General features: G+C 39.2%; 1 protein-coding gene across 5 annotated transcripts in view; it reads left to right on the forward strand.

Moving 5' to 3' along the window:
- Dnai4 (dynein axonemal intermediate chain 4) overlaps nt 1-23,517 on the forward strand; it is a 71,981-nt gene that overhangs the window by 4,905 nt on the left and 43,559 nt on the right. For 4 of the 5 annotated variants that reach the window (XM_027402310.2, XM_035439742.1, XM_035439740.1 and 1 more), the window contains exons 2-5: nt 7,992-8,169; nt 14,609-14,793; nt 16,292-16,404; nt 23,265-23,421. In XM_027402310.2, the coding sequence (XP_027258111.1) occupies nt 7,992-8,169; nt 14,609-14,793; nt 16,292-16,404; nt 23,265-23,421 (633 nt within the window). Of the gene's footprint in view, nt 1-7,991; nt 8,170-14,608; nt 14,794-15,590; nt 15,789-16,291; nt 16,405-23,264; nt 23,422-23,517 lie in introns of those variants that run through there. The other variant, XM_027402311.2, reaches the window with a different exon arrangement.

A 23,517-nucleotide genomic window follows, 5' to 3' on the forward strand; every position in this document is an offset into this window, starting at 1 on the left:
TGCTGTATAGAAACCAAAGTCTGTGATCTAAGTGCAGAAGGCACTGAAGAGTTGGGGAGGGTTGGTGACGTACATGCTTAGTGTGCATGAGGAGGTCCTGGGCTTGGTCCCCAGATGTGGTGGTTCATACTTGTAATTCCAACACTTGGGAACTAGAGGCAGTCAGCTTTGAAATTCAGGGCCATCATCATCTTCATGGGGAGATTGAGGCCAGGCTGTGTTACAATAAATCTTTCTGACACCCGCTTGAGTTCCGCTCACTCCGTTAGGGCCCCAAATAATACACAGAGACTTCTATAAGGTACAAATGCTGCTTGGCCAATGACTAGGATTTCTCATCTGTTAGCTCAGTCTTAATTATCATAAACCTATATATTTTGTAAGACTTATCTTATTTAGGATGCCTTCCACTGACGTCCTCATCCCAGGATCACATGGTGACTCTGGAGGAAGAGAGAAGGGGCCCGCTTCTTCTTGCACTTGTTTATATATGAGTCTCCCTGCTATGTCACTTCCTACCGATCACCACTTCTTTACTACATTTCCCAGAATCCTCCTTGACTCCTAGTCCTGCCTAACTTGCTGCCTCATTGGCCAAACAGTACTTTATTTATCATCCAGTAAGACAAACACATACCCAGAAGCACTTCCCCATCAAGGCTGGACTGGAGATTTTGGCTTTTTAAAAAGTTACAAAAATTTAAAAAATAAATTCGTAATTGCCTGGGCATTTGTAGCACATACTTTTAATCTTAGCATTCAAGAGGCAAGTGGATCTCTGTGAGCTCAAGCCCAACCTGGTCTACACAGTGAATTCCAGAACTGCCAGAGTGACATAATGAGACTCTGCCTCAAAATAAAAAATAAATAAATGAAATCACAAATTTGGTGTGATTTCTTCTTCTTTCTTTCTTTCTTTCTTTCTTTCTTTCTTTCTTTCTTTTACCTTGCATCTCACTGGTCACTTGGAATCTGTGGGTGTTTGCCTCAGATGACATATCTGTGCACTTGCTTCCCTAGTCACTTAACATATCTGCCCTACCTTCCCTAGAAATCCACATTACTCTACATTCCTCGACTACTAGCAGATAGCTCCACCAGGCTATCACCTAAAAGAGCTAAACATGTCCATATCAACTCCTTATTATGCTTTAGAAATAAAACCAACTCACTCGAGTCCTGTGAAGTGTATACCTCAACTAAGTTTCCATAAAGGGAAAGACATGGTTCAGTTGACATGTGCCTACTAGCTGTGGTATTAGTTTGACATTTTTCTTATATGCCTGTATATGTGTGTCTGGAGTTTTAGTAAGAGTTGAATTACAAAGTAATAGATGCAAAGTCTTTGAATTTATAAGCATCACTCAATTCCTGTCAGCTCTGTCAGTCATTGTAAGGGTCACCACATTCATGTGTTTGTTTACATTTATGGGATGTACTTGAATCTTTTTCAATAAATGTTTTTATTGAGAAATTGATGCAGTGTGTTTTGTTCATACTCACCCAGTTCTTCTCCTTCCCAGTTCAACCTCTCTGTTCCCCTCAACTTTATGTCCTTTTATTTTTTAATTTAATGACCCGTTAACTCTAATTTGTGTCCATGTACTTCTGGATGTGGGACCATCCATAGATTATAGGTGATATGGAGCCATGTACTTGAAGATAACTGACCTCCCCACACACATACAAATGAAGTTAGCTGTCCGTAGCATCTCAGCTAGAATGCTGATTAGTCTTCCTTATGCAGGCAAATGTAGCTGCTCTAAGTTGAGTGCAACCGCCCTGTGGTGTCCAGAAGACACTGTTGCTCCTGTCCGCTCCTCTCTGGCTCTTAGGGTCTTTTCACCTCATATAATAGGCATGTGAGGAAGCAGTCATAACAAAAACATGATTAATGAAAGGACATATCCTGCCAGGCAGTGGTGGTGCACGCCTTTAATCCCAGCACTCAGGAGGCAGAGGCAGGCAGATGTCTGTGAGTTCGAGACTGGCCTGGTCTACAAGAGCTAGTTCCAGGACAGCCTCCAAAGCCACAGAGAAACCCTGTCTCCAACAACCAAAATAAATAAACAAGTAAACAAATAAAGACATATCCTTACTGTAACTTCATTAAAACTGAAGTTACCATTATTTTTATCATTTAAGACTATCAAGCAGCTGGTGGTGGTAGCACACTCCTTTAGTCCCAGAACTCAAGAGGCAGATGGCAGGTGGATCTCTGAGTTCGAGGCCAACCTGGTCTACAGAGCATGTTCTAGGACAGCTAAGGTTACACAGAGAAACCCGGTCTCAAACAACCAAAAGGAGAAAAAAAAAAACAAAACTATCAAGCATTGGACTGCCTTAAACTCTTCATGAAAAAACTGATTTACAAAAGGATTTTTTTAAAAAATATAGAAAGTGGGGCTAGAGAGAGGACTCAGAAGTTAAGAGCTCTTGTTACTCCTGCAGTGGACCTAGGTTCAGTTCTCAGCACCCACGTGGTGGCTCACAACCATAACTCCAGTTTCAAAGGATCTGATAGGCTCTTGATCTCTCAGCTCTGTGGTATAAGGCACACATGAGGTACACATTCATACATGTAGTCCAGCACTCCTAAAATTAATCAGAGAGAGCTTTAAAATATGGGCCTGTGAGAAGACTCTGATGGTCTGCGTTCATTCCCTGGGACCCTACATGACAGGAGAGAACCAACTCTGGTAGGTTGTCCTCTGGTCTCTACAGGTATGCTGTGCTATACATGCACACACACATAATATTTTTTAATGAGAGAAGTTTTCACTTACTTGAGATATGCAATTTTCCCCCAACAGCAACAGGGCTTTGATCCTCTCATTTTGTTAAAATGGCATGCAAATAATAAAACAGTATACTGAGCAAGTTAGACTTCTGCAAGCCCTGGATGAGGTTCTGTGGAGTGGCCCAAGGGCTCCCTGTTGAAGGTTGCAGACTCATACATTGAGTGATTCATGTTCTTTATTGGTTTTCCCAACAGCATTAGGATAAGGGGTCCAGGTCAGCATAGAGGCTGAACCAGGCAGTCAAGTCCGAGACAGCTTTGGCAGGCTCTTTCAGTGCAGATCTGTTGTCATTTGAATTGCTTGTCTTTGGTGCTGGCCATTGGGTATGAGGACTGACATTGCTCTCTGACCAGTCTGATATTCAAAACGAAAGGACATTAGATCCAACAAGAACAGCCACAACACCCCACAGGCTGCTGGCCACATATATGGTTGTAACCCATGGTGGCCTCCAGCAAGAGGCAGAGGATGGTATGACAAGATCTTTCTCTCATCTTACTCAGACTGGGAAACATTTGAGGGAACCGGAGAAGCATCGGATCATATCCAGTTGGATACCTGGCAAACTAAGGAAGACAGTGGACTTTGAACAGCCACCAAGAAGCATTGTTTTGCTTTTTTGTTTCATACCCATTTTCTTGCCGAGTATGATGATTTCATAACCACACCAAAAACATTAGAAAATCAAGAGCCATGGTTTCCTGTCACAAATGGGGAAAGCTTAAAATTGAATGAACATAGCAATAGAACTAGTAACCACACACACATTTCTACCAAGAGGGTCATGTTTATCTATTTTCTGTACATTTGGGAAGTTGAATTAATACAGTTAAATAAATAACACTCCGTCCCAATGATGTGTGGGGAGAGCTTACATGAACATTAACTTTATGCCATACCTTGCAATGTTGAGATATGCTTTTTATAATGCACCCAAAGGTGAATATCACCCCATATATCCGAGGTCCATGTGGGTATGTGCCCAAAAGTTTGATATGAGAAGTACAAATTTATTTTCTGAAGCATGGAGTACCTGATAGTCATTTTCTCCAGGTAGAATAAAATCTTTTATCTTACCACTGATGAAATTATCTGGTTTTCTTGATCCTGTGAAAATTTCTATAGCCATTTTTTAATTTTTTAGTTACCATATTTCCAAGTCTTTTTAATATCATGTTATCCTTTTATAGGAGTGGTTCATACAGTTTTTGCTTAATTTTTCATAGGATGTTAAGTACTTATAATGAACTATGGAAAAAATGGATGTTTTCCAAAATGGATCTTGGATGAAAGCCAAAACTTTAGTTAATTTGAAGAATTAGTGTCATTTGTTTACTTAATAGACCCAATTTTATAAATAGATTAAAATATTTGTCCATTGAATTGAATTCCATGATCTCTATGAAATGTAGCAGGAATACCTCAAGAAGGACTAATTCTTTTAAAGAGAATTCTATACAGCAATGCCTATCCAGCAAGTGAAGGCCTTACCCAATGGGAAAACATAAAAATAAATCTAATCACAAATTTTAAATTTCTCTTTTAGTAAATGGAAAATAAAAAATCCTTTGTGTTCTAGATCAGTCTTTAAATTTTTTTGAGATCATAACTCAGAGACAGTGCTTAAAATCTTAATGTAACAGAACCAGTAGTGTTGTTATTTAATATCCTTTAACTATAATCGGGTTAGTTATAAGTATGTTCATTTTCTGTGAACCTTTCTGCAACACACTGGCATTCTGAAGATACATCACTTAGGAACCCAAGGTACATTTTAATACGTAAAGTGATTTTGTGTCCTATGATTTACATTTCCCATGAGTATTACACAAATCAAGTCCTTTCTCCTTTAGAAACTGTTTTGGAAAGAAATCTATCAAAGTCTGTGTATCTTGCATTTAAATATGTAACTTAATGAAATTTTTATCTTAAGACTCTAATGAGTACTGTTTTATATAAACAAATAGGATTTTCAAGTTTTTTGAAACACTTAATAGACCCAAAGATACCATCTTAATAGATTTTAAGAAGTTCAGAAAACCCATGTTTATAAAGCAATGTGTTTATTATCAGGCCTTTTGATATATCACTAAAACACATTCACAAGCATACACAGGTAGATTTTAATTGGCCATGCTAAAGAATTCCAGTGTGAATAAAATGAAAAATTTGAAGTGGCCACAGGTTTTGTTACTTCTTTCTTGGAATATAAAATGAGGAAACAATTATAATTACAAATGACAGAATTACCCGGGTGTGCCTGGTAAAGAGAAGTATAAAGTTACATCCCCAGCTCCTTGAGATGTAAGGAAGCTTTGTAGCCTTAAGGCAATATCTTTTCCTGATGTTGGAAGCCAAAAACAGAAGGTAGAGGCGTGTCCTTACCCAGGGAACCACCTTCCCCAGTGTAACTTTGAGCTAAAGCTGTTTAGTCTGAATCTATAGTGAGGCTAAACCATATCCCAGTGCTTGTTTGCTTATCTAAAAGAAGGGAAAAGAAAAGAAATTCTTGTGTCAAGTATTGTGCACCTGCCCAGTGCCCATCTGGAACATAGATCAGGCAAGTTGACATGAAAGCCTGAAACTCTTACGGCCATTTACCCAGAAGAAAAACATCCAACAACAACAGCAAAAGTCAGGAGAGGAAGGAAGAGGTGAAATCGGTGGACATAGTGATAACAGTTGATGAACAGTTACCTAGGACTGTGACTTAGAAGAGAAACCTAAAAGGTTAGTAGGTAGAAAAAATAGAAGGGTCTGGTGATCAGGGGTCTGGAGGTTGAAGAATAGGAAATTGTGATGCCTCAGAAACCTGTATGAGCAGTCAACTTAAAAATTTTTGATTTTTTGAGTCAGGGTTGCATACAGCCTAGGCTAATCGTGAACTGACTAACTAGCTGAAGATGACCTTGAACTCCTGTTCCTCCTGTCTCTGCTTCCCAGGTTCCGGGATTACAGGTGTCTTGCTACCTCATCTAACTGATTAGTTTTATGAGGGGGAATGGTCAACCAGTAGATATTACAAAGATGTATACTAAAAAGTCTCTTGAAGTCAGTAATTTCAGGGAATATGCTATTGTAAATCAGGTTGTCTCTATGCAGTAGGAGAGAGTGAAGCTGAATTGTGGAGCTTGTGAGAGGAATGAAGAAGTGGACAGGGTTGGGAAAGGGACTTATTGGTAGGGTGATTGGTACAGTGTGAGGCTCTGGTTTCAGTCCCTAGCACTACAAAAAGCCTAACCCATCAATGTTTTAGGAAATTGGGCTATAAAAGCAGGCAGAGGATATCATAGTTAAAGGGAAAGTTGTTTGTTTGTTTATCAAGACAGGATTTCTCTCTGGCTTTGGAGACTGTCCTGGAACTAGCTCTTGTAGACCAGGCTGGTCTCGAACTCACAGAGATCCTCCTGCCTCTGCCTCCCAAGTGCTGGGATTAAAGGCGTGCACCACCAACGCCTGGCTAAGGGAAAGATTTTAAGTATAGGAGAAAACTACAGCAGAGTTGTGCTCATGGCAGAATAAGACAGAGGAGTCTTAAGAATTACTGAAAAACCGTGTTAGGTTCTACAATATGGATAAAATTTAGTTTCAGATGAAACAGCAACAACTTTTCAAACATTTATTTTGCTCACGCAAAATAATGCCTTTGTGCACGCTCATGCGCGTGAGGTGCCTGTAGATGTCAGAAGAGGAGAACATTAGATCTCCTGGAACTAGAGTTATAGGTAGTTATAAACTGCCATGTGGATGCTGGGAACTGAATTCTGGTCCTGCAAGAGCAGTGAATGCTCTTAACCAAGCCATCTCTCCAGCCCCCATAGAATGGCAACTCCTGTGGAAAGGGAAAATGTGACAAGGATGAACTTAGAGGAGTTCATGGGAAATGAGAAGAACTTAAAGGTAGTAGAGATGCTACAAAGGAGTTTTTATAGGACTGATATTTTTATCATTGGTTTTGGTGGGAAAGTCCTTTCTTTAGAGAAGGAAGGAAGGCATCCACGGAAGGGTACTCAAGAGAATATAAATTCAAATATTTACTCATTGTGTGTAATAATAGGTCAGCATGCTAGGCACTGGGGATATAATAGAGAAGATACAATTCCCATGTTGAATATGCTTATACTCTGTAGATGAATGCAAAAACAACAACGACCAAATAGTGTGATAAAAAGTGAGGTAGGAAAACTAGATCATTGTCCAGTTTTGGAAAAAAAAAAAAAAAAAAAGCTGAGCGTCTTAGAAGTTTTCGATACAAAGAACTAGAGTGGTAAAACGGTAGAGGTCGGGCTGTCTCAGAAATTTGTGAACTAAATACAATAGTACATTTATATAGTTCTTCCAGAATTTCAATATCTTACTATAATTTTCTAATTTAAAATTGTGTAATTTGTTCAGAAGAAATAGGACACTTTCCTCTAGGTTTTATTGCTTATGTCTAATATACGTGTTTCACTACACTGTACACTGATAGGTATTTGTCATGTGGCAGGCACTTCCTAAATTAAAATTGTGAAATCCTCATAATTAGTACTCATAATCAGTACTAATAGCCCCGTTTTATGAACAAGAAAATTAAGGCCCAGAAAAATCATCCCTGCTTTTGTTGTTGTTTGAATCAAATCTCATGCTCTCCTTTAAGTCTCTGCATCTTTATATAATTTTTAAAATATATTTTCATTTTTTATTGTGTATGAGTGTGTATTGGCACATATATGAGAGTGGCCATGCGTGTAGGGGTCAGAAGACAACTCTGGGGACTTGGTTCTCTCTTGTTTTGTTTTGGAGGTGGTCTCTCTTACTGTTCCTGATGCACCACTTACTCTAGGCTAGCTAGCTAGGTTCTGGGTGGTACTTCTGTCTCCACATCTGGCTTTTCACATGGGCTTGGGGGGTTGAACTCATGTCACCAGCTTTGCACCACAGTCACCTTTACCCACAGAACCATCTCAATGGCCCTATGTCTTTTTACATAAAATAGTGTTAGTTCTAACCTCTTCAAATTGCTTTGAAAGTGATGATGGTACATGGAAACTCTCTAGAAATGTTCTCACACAAAATAAAGTCGTAAGTAGCTATTGTTGCATGGTATTTGTTCAGCTTATTTGCACTTCTAAACGAAAGTCTATTTTTGCTATGATTTGAACTTTCTTTTCAATTCTGGGTCTTCTGTATTTTATTTCTCTTGTATAGGAGTCCCAGCTCACAAACAAGGAGGTCCATTAGCTTTAATAACCCATCAAAAACTTCAGGGAAAGGAGGATATGCTGGCATAAATCAAAGCAGATTGGGCGCGTCAAAAACTATGCTTTCGGTACCCGAGATGAAGCCTGCAGAAAAACTGAGTATTACTGTCACTAAGACAATACAGGTAACATTCTTTTTTTTTTCAAGACATTATTGTTATGTTTAATTATTTAATTTCTGTATATGCATGCATGGGCGCGTATGCCCTGGCATGGGTGTGGAGGTGTGAAAACAACATTGGAGAGCTGTTTCTCTTCTTCTACCATGTGGGTTCTTAAGATGAAACTCACATCATCAGGCTTGGTGGCAAACACTCTTATCTGCTGAGCCATCCTGCTGGCCTCACCGCTAACCCTTTTTAGAATTCTAAGTTTTGTGGTTTTTTTTTTTTTAAGATTTATTTGAAATTATGTGTGTGGAGGTATGCACACATGAAGATAGGTACCTTGTGAAGAGGGTATCACATTCTCAGGAACTAGAGTTACGGCAGTTGTGAGCTGCCTGATACGGATTTTGGGGACTAAACTTTGGTCTATTGCAGGAACAGTAGTACATGCTCTTAACCCCACTGAGCCAGCTGTCCAGCCCCTGAGTTTATTTCTAAATAACTCTAATCTACCTCCTCTTGGCAACTGTCAAGAGTTACAGATTGACTGTTGTTTTTCTCCCAAACTCCAGTACAGTTGTCCTTGAGTTTCAGTGTGTGCCAAGGTTAACGTGTGATGGTCACAGAACAACTTGCTGGAGTCAGTTTCCCCCTTCTAAGAATAAAAAAAAAGCTGCCTCACTGCTGCAACTGCCAAAAACTTTTGTGGGCATTTGAAATGCTGTCTGTGGCTCAGCTGGTCCACATGTGCAAATGCCTGAGAATATACCTGAAGATACTTCTATGTAAATGTTTATCGAAGCAATTTTCACTGAGCCCTAAACCTGGAAGCAGTTCATCAAATCTATTAAAAGTAAAGCTGATAAAATTCTGTGTAATAGCTGAATGCATTACTTTATAACCACAGTAAACAAATAAACAACTTTACATAGATACACTTGGGAAAATAGAAAACATTGCTGAACAAAGGGTGTCAGTGTCAGCTATGATGTAATATATGACTGTAAAATTTCAAAAATAAAGGAAGCTTCCTTAACCTACATGGGAAGTACCAACTCTTGGCAAAAATCTGGAGAAATCAGACCCTTTATCTCTGCTGATGGAACCATGTGACAGCTCTATAGCAGAATCCTAAAAGTGAACATGCACATAATCTCTACTTAGAATTCCAACAAAAATTCATAAAGGTTAGCATGTCATATGCAACGGTATTTATAGCAGCACCACGTGATACATGTGCATGTGCACATGTGAGCCAGGGCACACATATAAAGGTCAGAGGAAAACTTGCAGGAGTCAGTTCTCTTCTTCCACTGTGTGGATCTTCGGACCGCTCTCAGCATCAGCATGACAAAGAGTACCTGTACCCCATGAACTGCTACACTAGCCCAGCAGCACCATTTGAAAGCCAAAACAGCTGGGAAGTCGTGGCGCAAGCCTTTAGTCTCAGCACTTGGGAAGGAGCACTTGGCAGAGCCCTTTGAGATCGAGGCCAGCCTGGTCTACAGAGTGGGTTCCAGGACAGTCAGGGCTACACAGAAAACCTGTATCAAAAGAACCAAAAAAAGAAAAAGAAAAACAAGTGGAAAATAACATAAATGCCCATGAATAGCTAGATGAAACATGATGCATTAACACAATGAAATACTATATAACAATGAAGTGAATAATCTGTGGCTATAGCCAGTAATACAAATGAATCTTACTTGTATAATAATGAACGAAAGAAACCAGTATCAAAGACTACATTTCATAGAGCTTCATCTAAATAAAGCTTACAGGCTAACCTAGTATGTGGTGTCAGGGTAATTAATTACTACTTTGGATGGGAGAAACTAGATCTTCTGAATGAAAGTTCTGTGATACTAGTAAATTTCTGTTCCTAAGTCTGATTGTTGAGTGCAACAATGCTGTTTGGTTAGAGAATTCACTATTCTATGAAAATTAAAAAGAAAATAAACTACTAATGATATTAAACAAAGCTATGGACAGGAAGAAGGAAGAGGATTGTAAATGTGAAGTAATTAATAATTATTGCTGTGGGGAGAAAGGTTTTGATCCATATGAACCAAGGACAAGGAGTAGCGCTGGAGGTAGGGGGCTACCAGTGTTTTACTATTTTATTTAAATAGTAAATATTTACATTTTTATATTTTTGTATAACTATAAAATCAAACTTTGTAATTGAAGGGAATAAAACTGAGACCAAATATGTAATAAATAATTTAGGAAATATTAGTAGAAGGCCATTAAAATATTTATTTAAAGACAATTTCAGTGAAATGATAGGATGTATGCACACTTACACACAAAAATCATTAACCTTCCGCTGTATCAGTGACAAGCAAACTGAAAAAAATTGCAAACAATCCCATTCACAGTAGCTCTCAAAAAGTGTCTTGGTATAAACCTAACCAGGGATATAGAAGATCTCTATAATAAAAACTTTAAAACACTAAAAAAAAAAAAAATTGAGGAAGACAGGAACCAAGTACATGGAAAACCTGGCTATGCTCATGGATGGGGAGACTCACTGTTGTGAAAATGCTTATCTATCTTTCCAGAAGCACTCAGCCCAATTCCCATAAAAATCCCCAGGTGGTTCTTCACAGAAACGGGGAGAATAACTTTCAAATGTATGTAGAAGCATCAAAGCAAATCCTGAGCAACAATGGCACTGCTGAAAGTCTGCCCATACCCAATTTCCATCTATACTGCAGAGCCCTAGTGTTACAAACAGCATGGCACTAGCCAAAAACACACACACAGGTCACTGGAGTAGAATAGAAGAATAGAGACCCAAGTGCAAGCTCATACAGCTGTAGCCAAATAGTTTTAACAAGGGAAAAAAAAAAAAAAAAAAAAAAAAAAAAAAAAAAAAAAACCGCACTGGAGAAACGATAGCCCCTTCAACTGCTGGAGAAACTGAATAGCTACATGTAAAGGAATGAAACAAAACCATCTTGGACAAAACTCAACTCCAAATGGATTGATGAGCTCAACATAAGACCTGAAATTCTGAAACTGTTGGGGGAAAGTGTGGTTTTTGATTATGATCTAATAAAGCTTGCCTGAAGGTCAGAATGCAAAACTAGCCACAGCCATAGAGGCCAGGCAGTGGTGGTACATACCTTTAATCCCAGTAGCCACACTAGTTAGCCATAGAAACTGGGTTGGTGGTGGTGCATGCCTTTAATCCCAGCTCTAGAGAGGAATATAAAACAGGAGCTCAGGGTTTCAGTGTCTAGTCAGACTGCAGTCACTCTGAGGACAGGATCTCCCAGCCTTGGTAGAGCTAAGAAATCTCTGGTAGTTGGCGACTTTGCTTTTTTTTTTTTTTTTTTTTTTTTAAATCTTCAGCTTGAACCCCAGTATCAGTTTCTGGGTCTTTATTGTTCATGCTACAGAAAAGAGTAGGAATTTTACCTCAAGATGCAGGCATAGGTAAGGATGTTCTGGATAGGGTTAAAATCACTGAAGAAATGAGGCCAATAGTCAACAAATGGAATCTCCTTATGTACAGCAAAGGAAAACTGTCAAGTGAGTGAAGAGGCAGCAATAAAATGGGGGACAATGTTTGCCAAATATTCATCCAACAGAAGGTTAGTATCCAGCATATACAAAGAAGTCACAAAACTAATTATCAAGAAAACAACCCATTCTAAAAATTAGGGCTGGGTATATGGAACTGAACAAGGACTATTTTTTTAGTTGGGAGATTTGAATTACTGTTTCAGTCTCACTAGCTTTCATTGATCTGCTTAACATATTGTTCTCCTCTTGTTTTAATTTGTACAAACTCATCCATTTCTTTCTGATTTTCCAGTTTAGTGGAGGATATATTTTCAAGATAAAACATGATGCTGTTTTGAAATTTATTGGTATCTCTTGTAATTGTTCCCTTTTCATCTCTATTTTTGTTTGGTTTTGCTCTCTTTTGATTAGTTTAGCTAAGACGTAGGCAAATTCTGTTCATCATTTCAAAGAACCAGTACTTTCTCTGTTTATTTTTTGGGAGAACACCTGTCAGTTGGTGACAGTGGGGTATTGAAGTCGCCCACTGTGCTTGTACCAGGACTAATTTGTGGCTTTGCATGGACTAGTAATTGTTTTATGAAATTGGATGCCCCTGCACTAAGGGAGTCTATGTTTAGATTATAATGGCCTCCCGATGGATTGTTCCCTTAGTATACAGTGGCTACCTCTATCCCTTCTCAGGAGCTTGGGTTTGAAGTCTTTCAGAACAGCAACATCTGTTTGTTTCCCAGGTTTATTTTCTTTCAACACCTTTCCCCCATCCTTAAGGTAGATCTCTTTTGTGTTAGGTGGGTTTCTTGGAGGCAGCAAATATACAGACAGTTCCTGCTCTTTGATCCAGTCTGCTACTCTGTGCCATCTGACTGGGGGAGTTGAAGCCATTAATTGTCACAGTTACTATTGAAAGATGTGTGCGCTCCCTGTCATTTTGTTGATTTTGTAATGTTTAGGTTCCCCCCCCCATTAACTATTATTCTAGCATGTTTTTCCCCCTGTGGCCTTGTGGATGGATTTGTTTTCTCTTCAGTCCGAAGGATTTCTCATGTGTTATTGTTGTTGTTGTTGTTATTATTATTATTATTATTATTATTATTATTATTATTATTTGAGATAAGGTTTCTCCGTGTAACCCTGGCTGTCCTGCAACTCACTCAGTAGACCAGGCTAGCCTTGAACTCACAGAGATCTACCTGCTTCTGCCTCCTAAGTGCTGAGATTAAAGGCATGCACCACCACTGCCCAGGACTTTATTTTTGTAGGACTGGCATGGTGATCATAAATTCCTTTCATCTGTTTTTTTTTTTCCCCCATGGGTAGTTTTCATTTTTCCTTCAATTATGGTAGTCTCTATTGCAGTGGTGGTTCTTAACCTTCCTAGTTTTGCAACCCTTTAATGCAGTTCCTCATGTTGTGGCAACCCCCGTAAAATTATTTTTGTTGCTACTTCATAACTGTAATTTTGTAACTGTTATGAATTACAATGTAAATATCTGATATGCAGGATAGCTGCTAGATGACCCCTAAAAGGGTCAAGACCCACAGATTGAGAACCACTGCTTTATTGGATTTGTTTTGTTTCAGAACTTGTAATAGATCTGTCTCAGCCCTTCTGGCCTTTAACTTTTAGCTGAATGGCCTGCTGTCACTCTGATGAGCCTGTCCTTGTATGTGTCTGGGAGTTGCTCTCTTGATGCTTTTAATACACTTTCTGTACCTGCCTTCCATTTACTTCTGTGTATTTAGTGTTTTAATTCTGATATGATGAGGGGAGACTCTGTCATGTTTTTGTCTGTTTGCTGACTTAGCCTCCAATATCCATGTTGGCATTTCCTTGACTAAAGTTGTCACAGTTGACCCTTTACAGAGTGTTTTCTATGGTTTGGTCACTAGTTTCTTCTTCTGTGTCTATCATCCATACACTGGCGATTTCTGACTGGCCCTTGTATCTCAGAATTCTCACTAGTGTATCTTGGCTCCTGTTTGATTCTAGTTCCATCACCTTGCCTTCAAGCTGGCTGTTCTGTCATCTCCTTGTCCATTCTATTGGTGAGCCTTCCCACAGGCTTTTTGTTTGGCTTACGTTTTTCATTTTTACAATTTCAGATTGGTTTCAACTTGGTATTTCTAGTTCTTTATTGAAGTCTTATTTCATCTCTTGTAGCACCTTCCTTATTTCATTCCTATGTTTATGCTCAAAATCAGGAGCTTATTTTCTTATTTAAATGTACATACTTTCTTTCAACTTTGATGGTTGTGATTTCTCATGCCTTACTCTTGTTAGATGCCATTACTGTAGAATCCATAACCTTTTGGGTGAGTTGTGTTGTGTTGGTTGCTTTGTTGGGATTTACATATCTGGTGTTATTTAATCTGCCACACATTTTTTTTCAATTAAAGTATTGCTATATTCATGTGGAATTTGGATGTGATACAGTGAAGTGTCTAGTTCAGCAAATAGTTCCTCAGTCCAGGAGCTGAGTGCTTGGTGTAAGGCACTGTAATATGCCCTGGCCAGAATATTAACTGCAGGAGCAATCACAGCTGCTTGAAACTCCCACTCTGCAAATATCATACTAGCCAGTTAGTCACATTGGTGCCTTTGATTTCAGTAACCATTGGAGGATAAATAATCAAGGATAATATGGCATATACTCAGGATTAAGTATTGATCAGACTTGGAAAAGGAAAATAAAAAACAAGCTAACATTTCCAGATCATATCTCTGTGTTTATTACTTATATATAGGCAAATGAGTAAGATTTTTTTTTATTTTCCTTAATTAAACTTCAAGCATAAAACTTTGTATTATTCAAGTTTTCATGTTTAAATTGTTGTAAGAACATTATACTTAATATTTTTCTGCTATATGTATTTCTGTTTTATTGTCTGGATATTCACTTTAAATTGCTGTTTTCCACAGGTGTTTGATGCAGCAGGCGTTGATGTCACTCCCCGTCCTCTCTACCATCCAGATCCACTTGTTGGAACAGCAAAGCCAAATAAACTCTTGACGTCACAAGAAGGATCACTCACATCAGATTTTATTTCTTCATACAGCCTGTATCAAAATACAATCAACCCTAGTATGCTAGGGCAGTTCACAAGGTGAAGTATACTCATCCTGGTTCTTTGGATTTCATTTATATTGTTCTTTCATTTATATTGCATAAATTCAGAATATATGTTTCCAGTTTTCTAACTTCAATCTATCAATCCTAGTGTTCTAGCTTTTATGTTTTAATTACATTTATGTTCAGAACTTGACTGAAGATTTCCCACAAATTCTAAAACATTGTGAAAAGTGTATATATTTTACTTAAGATTGCCCAAAAGGACTAACTTCACAGTCGGTTGCAAATTCCAATTAGATGGTTTGGCCCAGTTTCTTTAGGGTTTTATTGCTGTCATTTAAGGTACAGTGCAGTCACACACTGTTCTAGGGCCTGCACTCAATTCACACACAAAACATTTGGAATGCCAGATTAAAAACAACAGATCTTCCAATAAAGTTGACCTCTTGGTAAGCAATTGAAAGCATAAATGTAAGACGTTACAGAGTAATGTTACGATCATTGGTTTAAAATTTATTTTTGAATTCATGTGTCCATTTCCTGCTGTAAGTATATACATATACATACATACATACATACATACATACATGCCATGTGAAAACTTTCCCTATGGAGATGTTGCACACATCCACGCACCCCAGAAAGGGAACCCATAACTGACCAAACTAATGTTTATACCAAAGTCCAGTGTGATGAAACTTGAGTTTTTATCGGCTATACTAACAGGAGTGGGGGTGAAGGGTTGCTTACAGGAATTGGGATGACTCAGAAAAGCATCTGCATCACAGCAAAGCAGACCCCACATGGTAACCACAAGCCACACCCCTGCTCTCTCTGCTGGGCCTGTAGGCAGCTCCACAGCCCCAGTCTCTTCCCTCCACAGCTCAGCTGCTCAGTTTCCTCCCCAGCACTTGTTTACTCCTATTAAGCTGGTGGGGGAGGGGAACCTTTGAGGCTCTTCTAAGTTACTGTTTCTGACCTTTTTTCACCTCCTGAGTCTTAAGAACTTTCCCCCACCCCCTCTTGTAGGTAAGGTTTCCATTTGTACAGTGTAGCTATGTCTTCAGTTACCTTTGGAGAGGAGGAAATGCTACACAGTGTAGCTGTGTCTTGTTACGTTTCAGGAGGACTTTGGTAAACTGAAATTTTGAGATGGATTGTGAAGAATGTGCAGAAGAGTGTTCTTGGCTGAGCCCTTAAACAGATTCCCAGGATGGAGGCACTAAAACACCCAACAACAAAATGATGAAAAGTGATAATGAAACTGGAGGCTGATAGGGGGCTGTATTATAGATATTTATTCAAAATATACATTGGGAATATATCCTGTGGGTATAGATTTGATATGTTATTCTAAAATAAACCTTCACTTTTTAAAGAACGTGAAAAATCAACTGAAGACTTAAAAGTTATTCTGATTTACGTTGCTTATATGACTAGTATATTTGGTTTTTCCACCTGTTGAAATAGTTTAATTTACCCTTTTAGTTTCTCATAAGGACATTGAACAAATGTATTAATAACTTTCAAAGGTCAGTTCTGGGGAGCAGCACAGTGTCGAAATCAAGTGTGTCCACAACTGAATCAATGACAGAGGACCTAGAAGAACCAGCTTACAAGAGGGAAAGACTGGCCAGTTTTACAGGTAATAAAAACGTTTTTTTAATCTCACAGTTTTAAACCACAGTATTTTCAGTGGTTTAATTCCCCACACTGAAATTGTCATTGTTTGTAATATTTGTAAAAACCTAGATTATTTTGTCACAGTTTGTATACCATTTTAAGATTCGTTTCTTAATTGTGCCTGAAAGTAGATTAAAAGGAACTGAGGACCTATCTTAGTGGGGGAACATTTGCCTATATGGAAGGCCTCAAGTTTAGTCATTAGCAATACCTTCCCTCCCCTCCCTTCCCTTGTGTGTGTGTGTGTGTGTGTGTGTGTGTGTGTGTGAGAGAGAGAGAGAGAGAGAGAGAGAGAGAGAGAGAGAGAGAGAGAGAGAGACCTAGAGAGAAATCTCATTTTTCCTGTACATGTGCATACAAGTCAACACTTAGAAATCATTGTCATTCTTTTTTAAGTGTTTATGTGTATGTCTGCAGAATATGATATGTGTGCAGTGCCTGAGGAGGACATCAGATCCTCTGGAACTAGAACTACAGACCGCCATGGGTCTTTATCTACTTGCTAGGAACTAAACCTCAGTTCGTCTGCAAGCGGTAGTACTTAATGAGCGTATTTCCAGCCTCTCACCCTTTACTTTTTCCTGAGTTGCCAAATACACAATCAGTCTTTACACAGATAAGGGTCTGTTTGTAAAATAATTGAGTGCTTCACTCAGCTTTGCATACTGTCCTTCAATAAAAGAAACTAGGGCCCTTAAAGAAAGAGCTGAATTCCGAGCCTTAGGCATCTATAAGATGAGCAAGAAAGTAAAAAAGTACTTGAACAAAACCCTGCCTCTCCCCATTCCCCAAAAGGAATGACAGCGACACAGCAGCCATTAGTGTTCCCATTAGCCAAAGGTAGACAAGTTTGACAACAGAAAGTATAGTGCTGGGTTATAACTCATTAACAATATCCAGGAAGCCATACTTAGATATATGATAAAGGGTAGAGTAGATAGAATCCTTTAGAGAAGAGTTCTAAATCCTTATGTAAATGTTTGTCCTTCAAGGTGGAGCTTTCCTAGCCTCTTAAATGTGGGCTTTGCATCATGGCTTTTTCCAGATTGTAGTGTATGAAAACAGATACCCGACTCAGCTAAGTGGGGATGATATCAGCAAGAAGTCGGGTTGATAGCTTTGATATGCAATAAGATTAGACTTTGCAGCCGGGTGGTGGTGTCACATGCCTTTAATCCCAGCACTCGGAAGGCAGAGGCAGGCAGATCTCTGTGAGTTCAAGACCAGACAGGTCTACAAGAGCTAGGTCCAGGACAGCCTTCAAAGCCACAGAGAAACCCTGTCTCGAAAAACCAGGGAAAAAAAAAAGTTTAGACTTTAGACTTTGCTCCTCTGTTTCCTTCCAGAAATCTGTTACCCGTGACCCACATCAGGCAATCCTAAATGGAAGCATGTTCCCCATGCTTGACCAATACTCCTCAGTCTTCTAACACAGGCAACGGCCACAGTCTAGGAAATCCTAAGGGACAGGATGATCAAATGTGGTGTTTTGGCTGATGTTTTGGAATAAAGTCTGACTTTTTAGAAGGCATTAAAAATGAAGCAGACTAGAATAAAAACTGGGCTTCAGATGGTGAAGTATCACGACTGGTTCATTAGTTGCACAAGGTACACCATAGGAATGTTGACTGCTGGGGACGACCAAGTTCAGGTTGCACACAAACTAATATTCTTACAAATGTCCTACACCTTGAACTATTCTAAAATGAGAAAATTACTCAACTATCTTGAAATCTTTCCCAAGCCTTCTGGGTGTTCTGATGCATACACTTTTCAGAGCCAAAAGGAGGCTGATGCTCAGAAACACTTGGAGTTTTTCTTTTTTCTTCTTTTTGTTTTTTTGTTGTTGTTGTTTGTTGTTGTTGTTTTGTTTTGTTTTGTTTTTCGACACAGGGTTTCTCTGTGTAGCTTTGGAGCCTATCCTAGCACTCACTCTGGAGACCAGGCTGGCCTCGAACTCACAGAGATCCGCCTGCGTCTGCCTCCCGACGTGTGCCACCAATGCCCGGCCACTTGGAGTTTTATTTGTATGATGGAGCAGCTTGTTAGGCACAGGCTGTCGCTCACTCAGCATGGAGATATATGAGTAATAGGTACTTGTACATGAACTCATAAAGTACGTGTGGTTAGCACATGTGCATTTGTGTGAGAGAGAAGCACCATTCTGTAACGCAATCTGATTGTAATTGCACTGAACTCATTGTAGCTAAACAACAGCTTAATCAGGGCTTCATGGATTGTTCCTTACTGAGGTCTCTTTTTGTTTTTTCGAGACAAGGTTTCTCTGTGTAGCAGCTCTGGCTGTCCTGGAATTCACTCTGTAGACCAGGCTGACCTCGAACTCATAGAGATCCACACCTTGCAGGAGTGCTTGGATTACAGGTGTGTGCCGCCACCGCCTGGCCTAAGGTTTCTTAAAGTGACCAGATAATATATCTTTTTCTTTACTCGTTTCTGAATTAGTTGGAAAACTTAGGGTAAGGGCAGATACACTGGAAACAAACAGTGCATTATGAGTAAAAGTACTTTTGAAGTTCCAAAGTTGACTGGGTCTCACCCTTTCATGAAATGTTGTAGACCACTGCAGAGTCCTTCTGGTTCCTCCGGAGGGACTTCCTGTGTGAACACGTAAAAGGGAGCCATGATTTATATACACAGCTGGAGATCTCTTGAAGAACATCATGAGTGGAGAAAAATGTGCTTCCTCCATCACTGAATGCAAAAAGTGCATTGATAGGTTTCTAGGCAGAGATGCAAGTGTAGTCTCCACCTACTGGAAGACTAGTCCGGAGCCGGTGATATAAAGATTCCATAGGTACATAATGCTGCTGGAAATTGTTTTTATTATGTATCAAATTCAGGTGACATTCAGGAGATGATAGACCTACCTGCACAGAATCCATTTGCTGTTCCTCTGCCATTAAGAAGACTTATTTTTGCTGGGTGGTGGTGGCATACACCTTTAATCCCAGCCCATAGGAGGCAGAGACAGGTGGATCACTGTGAGTTGGAGGCCAGACTGGTCCGCAGGGCAGAAGCCCTGTCTGGAAATCCAAAAAACAAACCAAACAACAACAATAACAACAACAAAAGACTTATTTTCCCCAACTCTAATATATAACTGGTACTGTCACATTAGATTCTGTATGTGTGCCATATCTCATGTGAGGTTGTTTTTAGAACTACGTCTGTGCTGCAAGGCTACTTTATATATAGCCGAGTCATTAACTGACATCTGATGGCCTAAAAGAGTAGGCAGAGGATCAAGAGCCTGTTCCTTTCAGTCTCAAACTTTCTGGTGTTCCTGTGGAGCCTTAGACATCTTACTCTTGCCTGTTGTCTTCATTGATGCTGTAGGAAATATGGATCTCAAAGCTGTCTGTGTAGATAATTCGTTTGCTTCTTTTTTGCTTATCCTGTCTTACCCGGATTTACTATTGCAGAACAGTATTTTTAAAGAATCATTAAGACGGGACTAGCAATTAAACCCTTCCTTTTTCCTGACCTTTATTTAATGTCATTGTAAGTACACTGTAGATTGTGTTTAAATTCTTCATTTAAAATTGTAGCACAAACATTTCTACAGTATCTTAAAAATACATTTATTAGAATTTCATGCATGGATAAGAATGTGTTACTATACTGTATGTACTATATGCAACCATTCCCGATGCTGGCACTTTTTTTTTTTTTTTTTAGAGACTTGTGCTTTTTTTAGATTTTAGGAAGTATTTTTTGCAGATCCTGAGCATTAGGGAGTACTGAGTCTTCATCTCTGCGAAGTGTTAAACTCTTGCTTCCTTGTCAAACTTTACCCGTTACAGTCTTATGCATCCCTGATTTCTCCTCTTTTGTTAAGAAAAGTACACTGAAGCCTGGTGCATGCCTCTAATGCCAGTACACTGGAGGTGGAGACAGAAGGGCTGTGAGTTTGAGTCCAGCCTGGGCTACATAGTGAGGTCCTGTCTCAAAACCTCAAACCTATTGAACCCTGATTTGTATGCCACATCGAGGCTGTTTCTTGCCTGTAACCCATCCCAAGCTTCCTCAGCTCTGAAATTCTATCCTTAGTAATATTCTCCTGGGATATCAGAACCTCTCACTATTCTAAAGGTTTTGACTAAGCTTTTTTTTTTTTTCTTTTCAGTTAATTTATTTTATTTTATTTTATTAGTTCAAATTAGGAACAAGCTTGCTTCAGATGTCAATCCCTTCTCCCTCTCCCCTTCTTCCCCCCAACATCCCACCTGCCCCTAACCATCCCCCCTCCACTCCCCAGGCAGGGTAAGGCCCTCAAAAGGGGCTCTCCAAAGTCTACCACATCATCCTGGGCCAGGCCTAGGCCCTTCCCCATGTGTCCAGATCAAGAGAGCATCCCTTCACAAGGGATGGGCTCTCAAAATCCCTTCTCTCTCTTTTTTTTAAGACCTTACATATTTAATACAGTGTGTTACCCCTGTACAAATGGAAAAAATTAAGTTCAACATGTCTAGACCAATATGGCTGTTAATTTTTGTACAATGCCAACTCAACACAGTAAACTGGGATACTTTTTTCCAAAGTTGACAGCACAGCTAAAGTTTCCAAAAATTCAATATATATATATATGAAAAGACCAATAATGGCAGTATGTTATGCATCAATAGCAGCAACAGCTTTTTCCAGGTTCTGCAGTCAATTGAACAAAATTGTAGAGACATACAGCACTCTCCATTTAAAAAAAATGTAAAAAACAAAATTCCAGAAAAAAAGCACAGTTCTGTTACTCTTGTGGTACCTGGCACCATTTTTTTTTTTTTAATTAGCTTCTCAATCATCATCTGGAAGGAAACCATTCTGAGCAACATCATTAAAAACAGCTCTAATAAAGCACTGTCACTACTATGTATCATAAAGCAGGTCCACATATGAGTGAGTACATATCATATTTGTCTTTTTTGTGATTGTGTTACCTCGGTCAGAATGGTTTCTTCGAGTTCCATCCATTTTCCTGCAAATTTCAAGATTCCATTGTTTTTTTCTGCTGAGTAGTACTCCATTATGTAAATGTACCACATTTTCTCTATCCATTCTTCAGTTGAGGGGCATCTAGGCTGCTTCCAGTTTCTGGCTATTACAAATAATGCTGCTATGAACATGGTTGAACAGATGTCCTTGTTATATGAATGTGCTTCTTTTGGGTATATGCCTAGGAGTGGAATTGCTGGATCTTGTGGTAGACTCATTCCCATTTTCTTGAGGAGTTGCCATACTGATTTCCACAGTGGCTGTACAAGTTGGCACTCCCACCAGCAATAGAGGAGTGTTCCTCTTTCTCTGCATCCTCTCCAGCATAAACTGTCATTGGTATTTTTGATTTTAGCCATTCTGACAGGAGTAAGATGGTATCTCAGAGTTGTTTTGATTTGCATTTCTCTGATGCCTAAGGATGTTGAACACTTTCTTGTGTGTCTTTCAGCCATTTTAGATTCCTCTATTGAGAATTGTCTATTTAGTTCTGTACCCCATTTTTTAATTGGATTGTTTGGTGTTTTCGAGAATAGCTTCTTGAGTTCTTTGTATATTTTGGAGATCAGCCCTCTGTCAGATGTGGGGTTGGTGAATATCTTTTCCCAGTCTGTGGGCTGTCGTTTTGTCTTGCTGACTATGTCCTTTGCCTTACAGAAGCTTCTCAGTTTCAGGAGGTCCCATTTATTAATTGTTGATCTCAGTGTCTGTGCTACTGGTGTTATGTTCAGGAAGCGGTCTCCTGTACTGATTAATTCAAGGTATTTCCCACTTTATCTTCTAGTAGGTTCAGTGTGGCTGGGTTTATGTTGAGGTCTTTGATCCATTTTGACTTAAGTTTTGTGCATGGCGAAAGGCTTGGATCTATCTGTAGTCTTCTACATGTTTTCATCCAGTTATGCCAGCACCATTTGTTGAAGATGTTCTCTTTGTTCCAGTGTATATATTTGGATTGTTTGTCAAAAATCAGTGTTCATAGGTGTGTGGGTTAATTTCAGGGTTTTCAACTCTATTCCATTGGTCTACCTGTCTATTTTTGTGCCAATACCAAGCTGTTATCAGGACTCTAGCTCTGTAATAGAGCTTAAAGTTAGGGATGGTGATGCCTCCAGAAGTCTCTCTATTGTACAGGGTTGTTTTGGCTATCCTGGGTCTGGCAGGATCAACATAGTAAAAATGGCAATCTTGCCAAAAGCAATCTACAGATTCAATGCAGTCCCCATCAAAATCCCAACACATTTCTTCACTGACCTTGAAAGAACAATTCTCAACTAAGCTTTTTTTTTAAAAAAAAAAAACATGTTACTTATTTGTGTGAAAGTTGAGACCATTTCACACCTATAGTCAACCAGACCTGTTAAAGATTCCGCTATCCCTTGTTGAAGACGATTGGAGGTGAACTATAGAAAATAAAACAAAGACAAACAAACAAAATAATCGGGTGGCTGAGTCCTCAAAGGGTCAGGTGCCTTTCACAATACACATGCCCCCATATTGTTTCTCAGTGGCATAAACAGCTACCTTAAAATCCCTAGTAATAAAACAGGATAATTGTAACAGGATTGCCCTTGGGGCTGTGACCAGAGGTTTGAGATTGTGCTAGGACTGATACCTGTAGCAGCAAAGCAGACTGTTACGGGCTTCTCCAGTTAATATACTGCTCTTTAAAGACACTTGCTGTGTGTGTGTCATCATTGTGTCTCAGTGACTAGACAGCATGCACACCTGCTGTCTGTGTGTCATCATTGTGTCTTAGCAATTAGAAGTGTGCACACTAACTGCTCCAAGATGGTCATACTGTGATGTGTATTTTAGATGTTCGTGTTCTGAGGCCCACACCTGAAACAACTATAACAAAGGAAGAGCTGCAAAAGAACATACAGATCCTTCTCACAGAGACGGAAACACTGAAATTTTTTGACCTGCCAACAGTCATATTCTCAGTAGAATCTGAAGAAGCTGAGAAAGTAATGTATGTGTGACTCAGTTGTTTCTATTACTTCTGTATAGCTCAGATGCCGAATCGGAAGTTCTTGTTCTTCTAAAGAGCCCTTGGAGATTTCTAGAA

Source organism: Cricetulus griseus, chromosome 2 (assembly GCF_003668045.3).
Source record: "Cricetulus griseus strain 17A/GY chromosome 2, alternate assembly CriGri-PICRH-1.0, whole genome shotgun sequence".
Taxonomy (NCBI): Eukaryota; Metazoa; Chordata; class Mammalia; order Rodentia; family Cricetidae; genus Cricetulus; species Cricetulus griseus.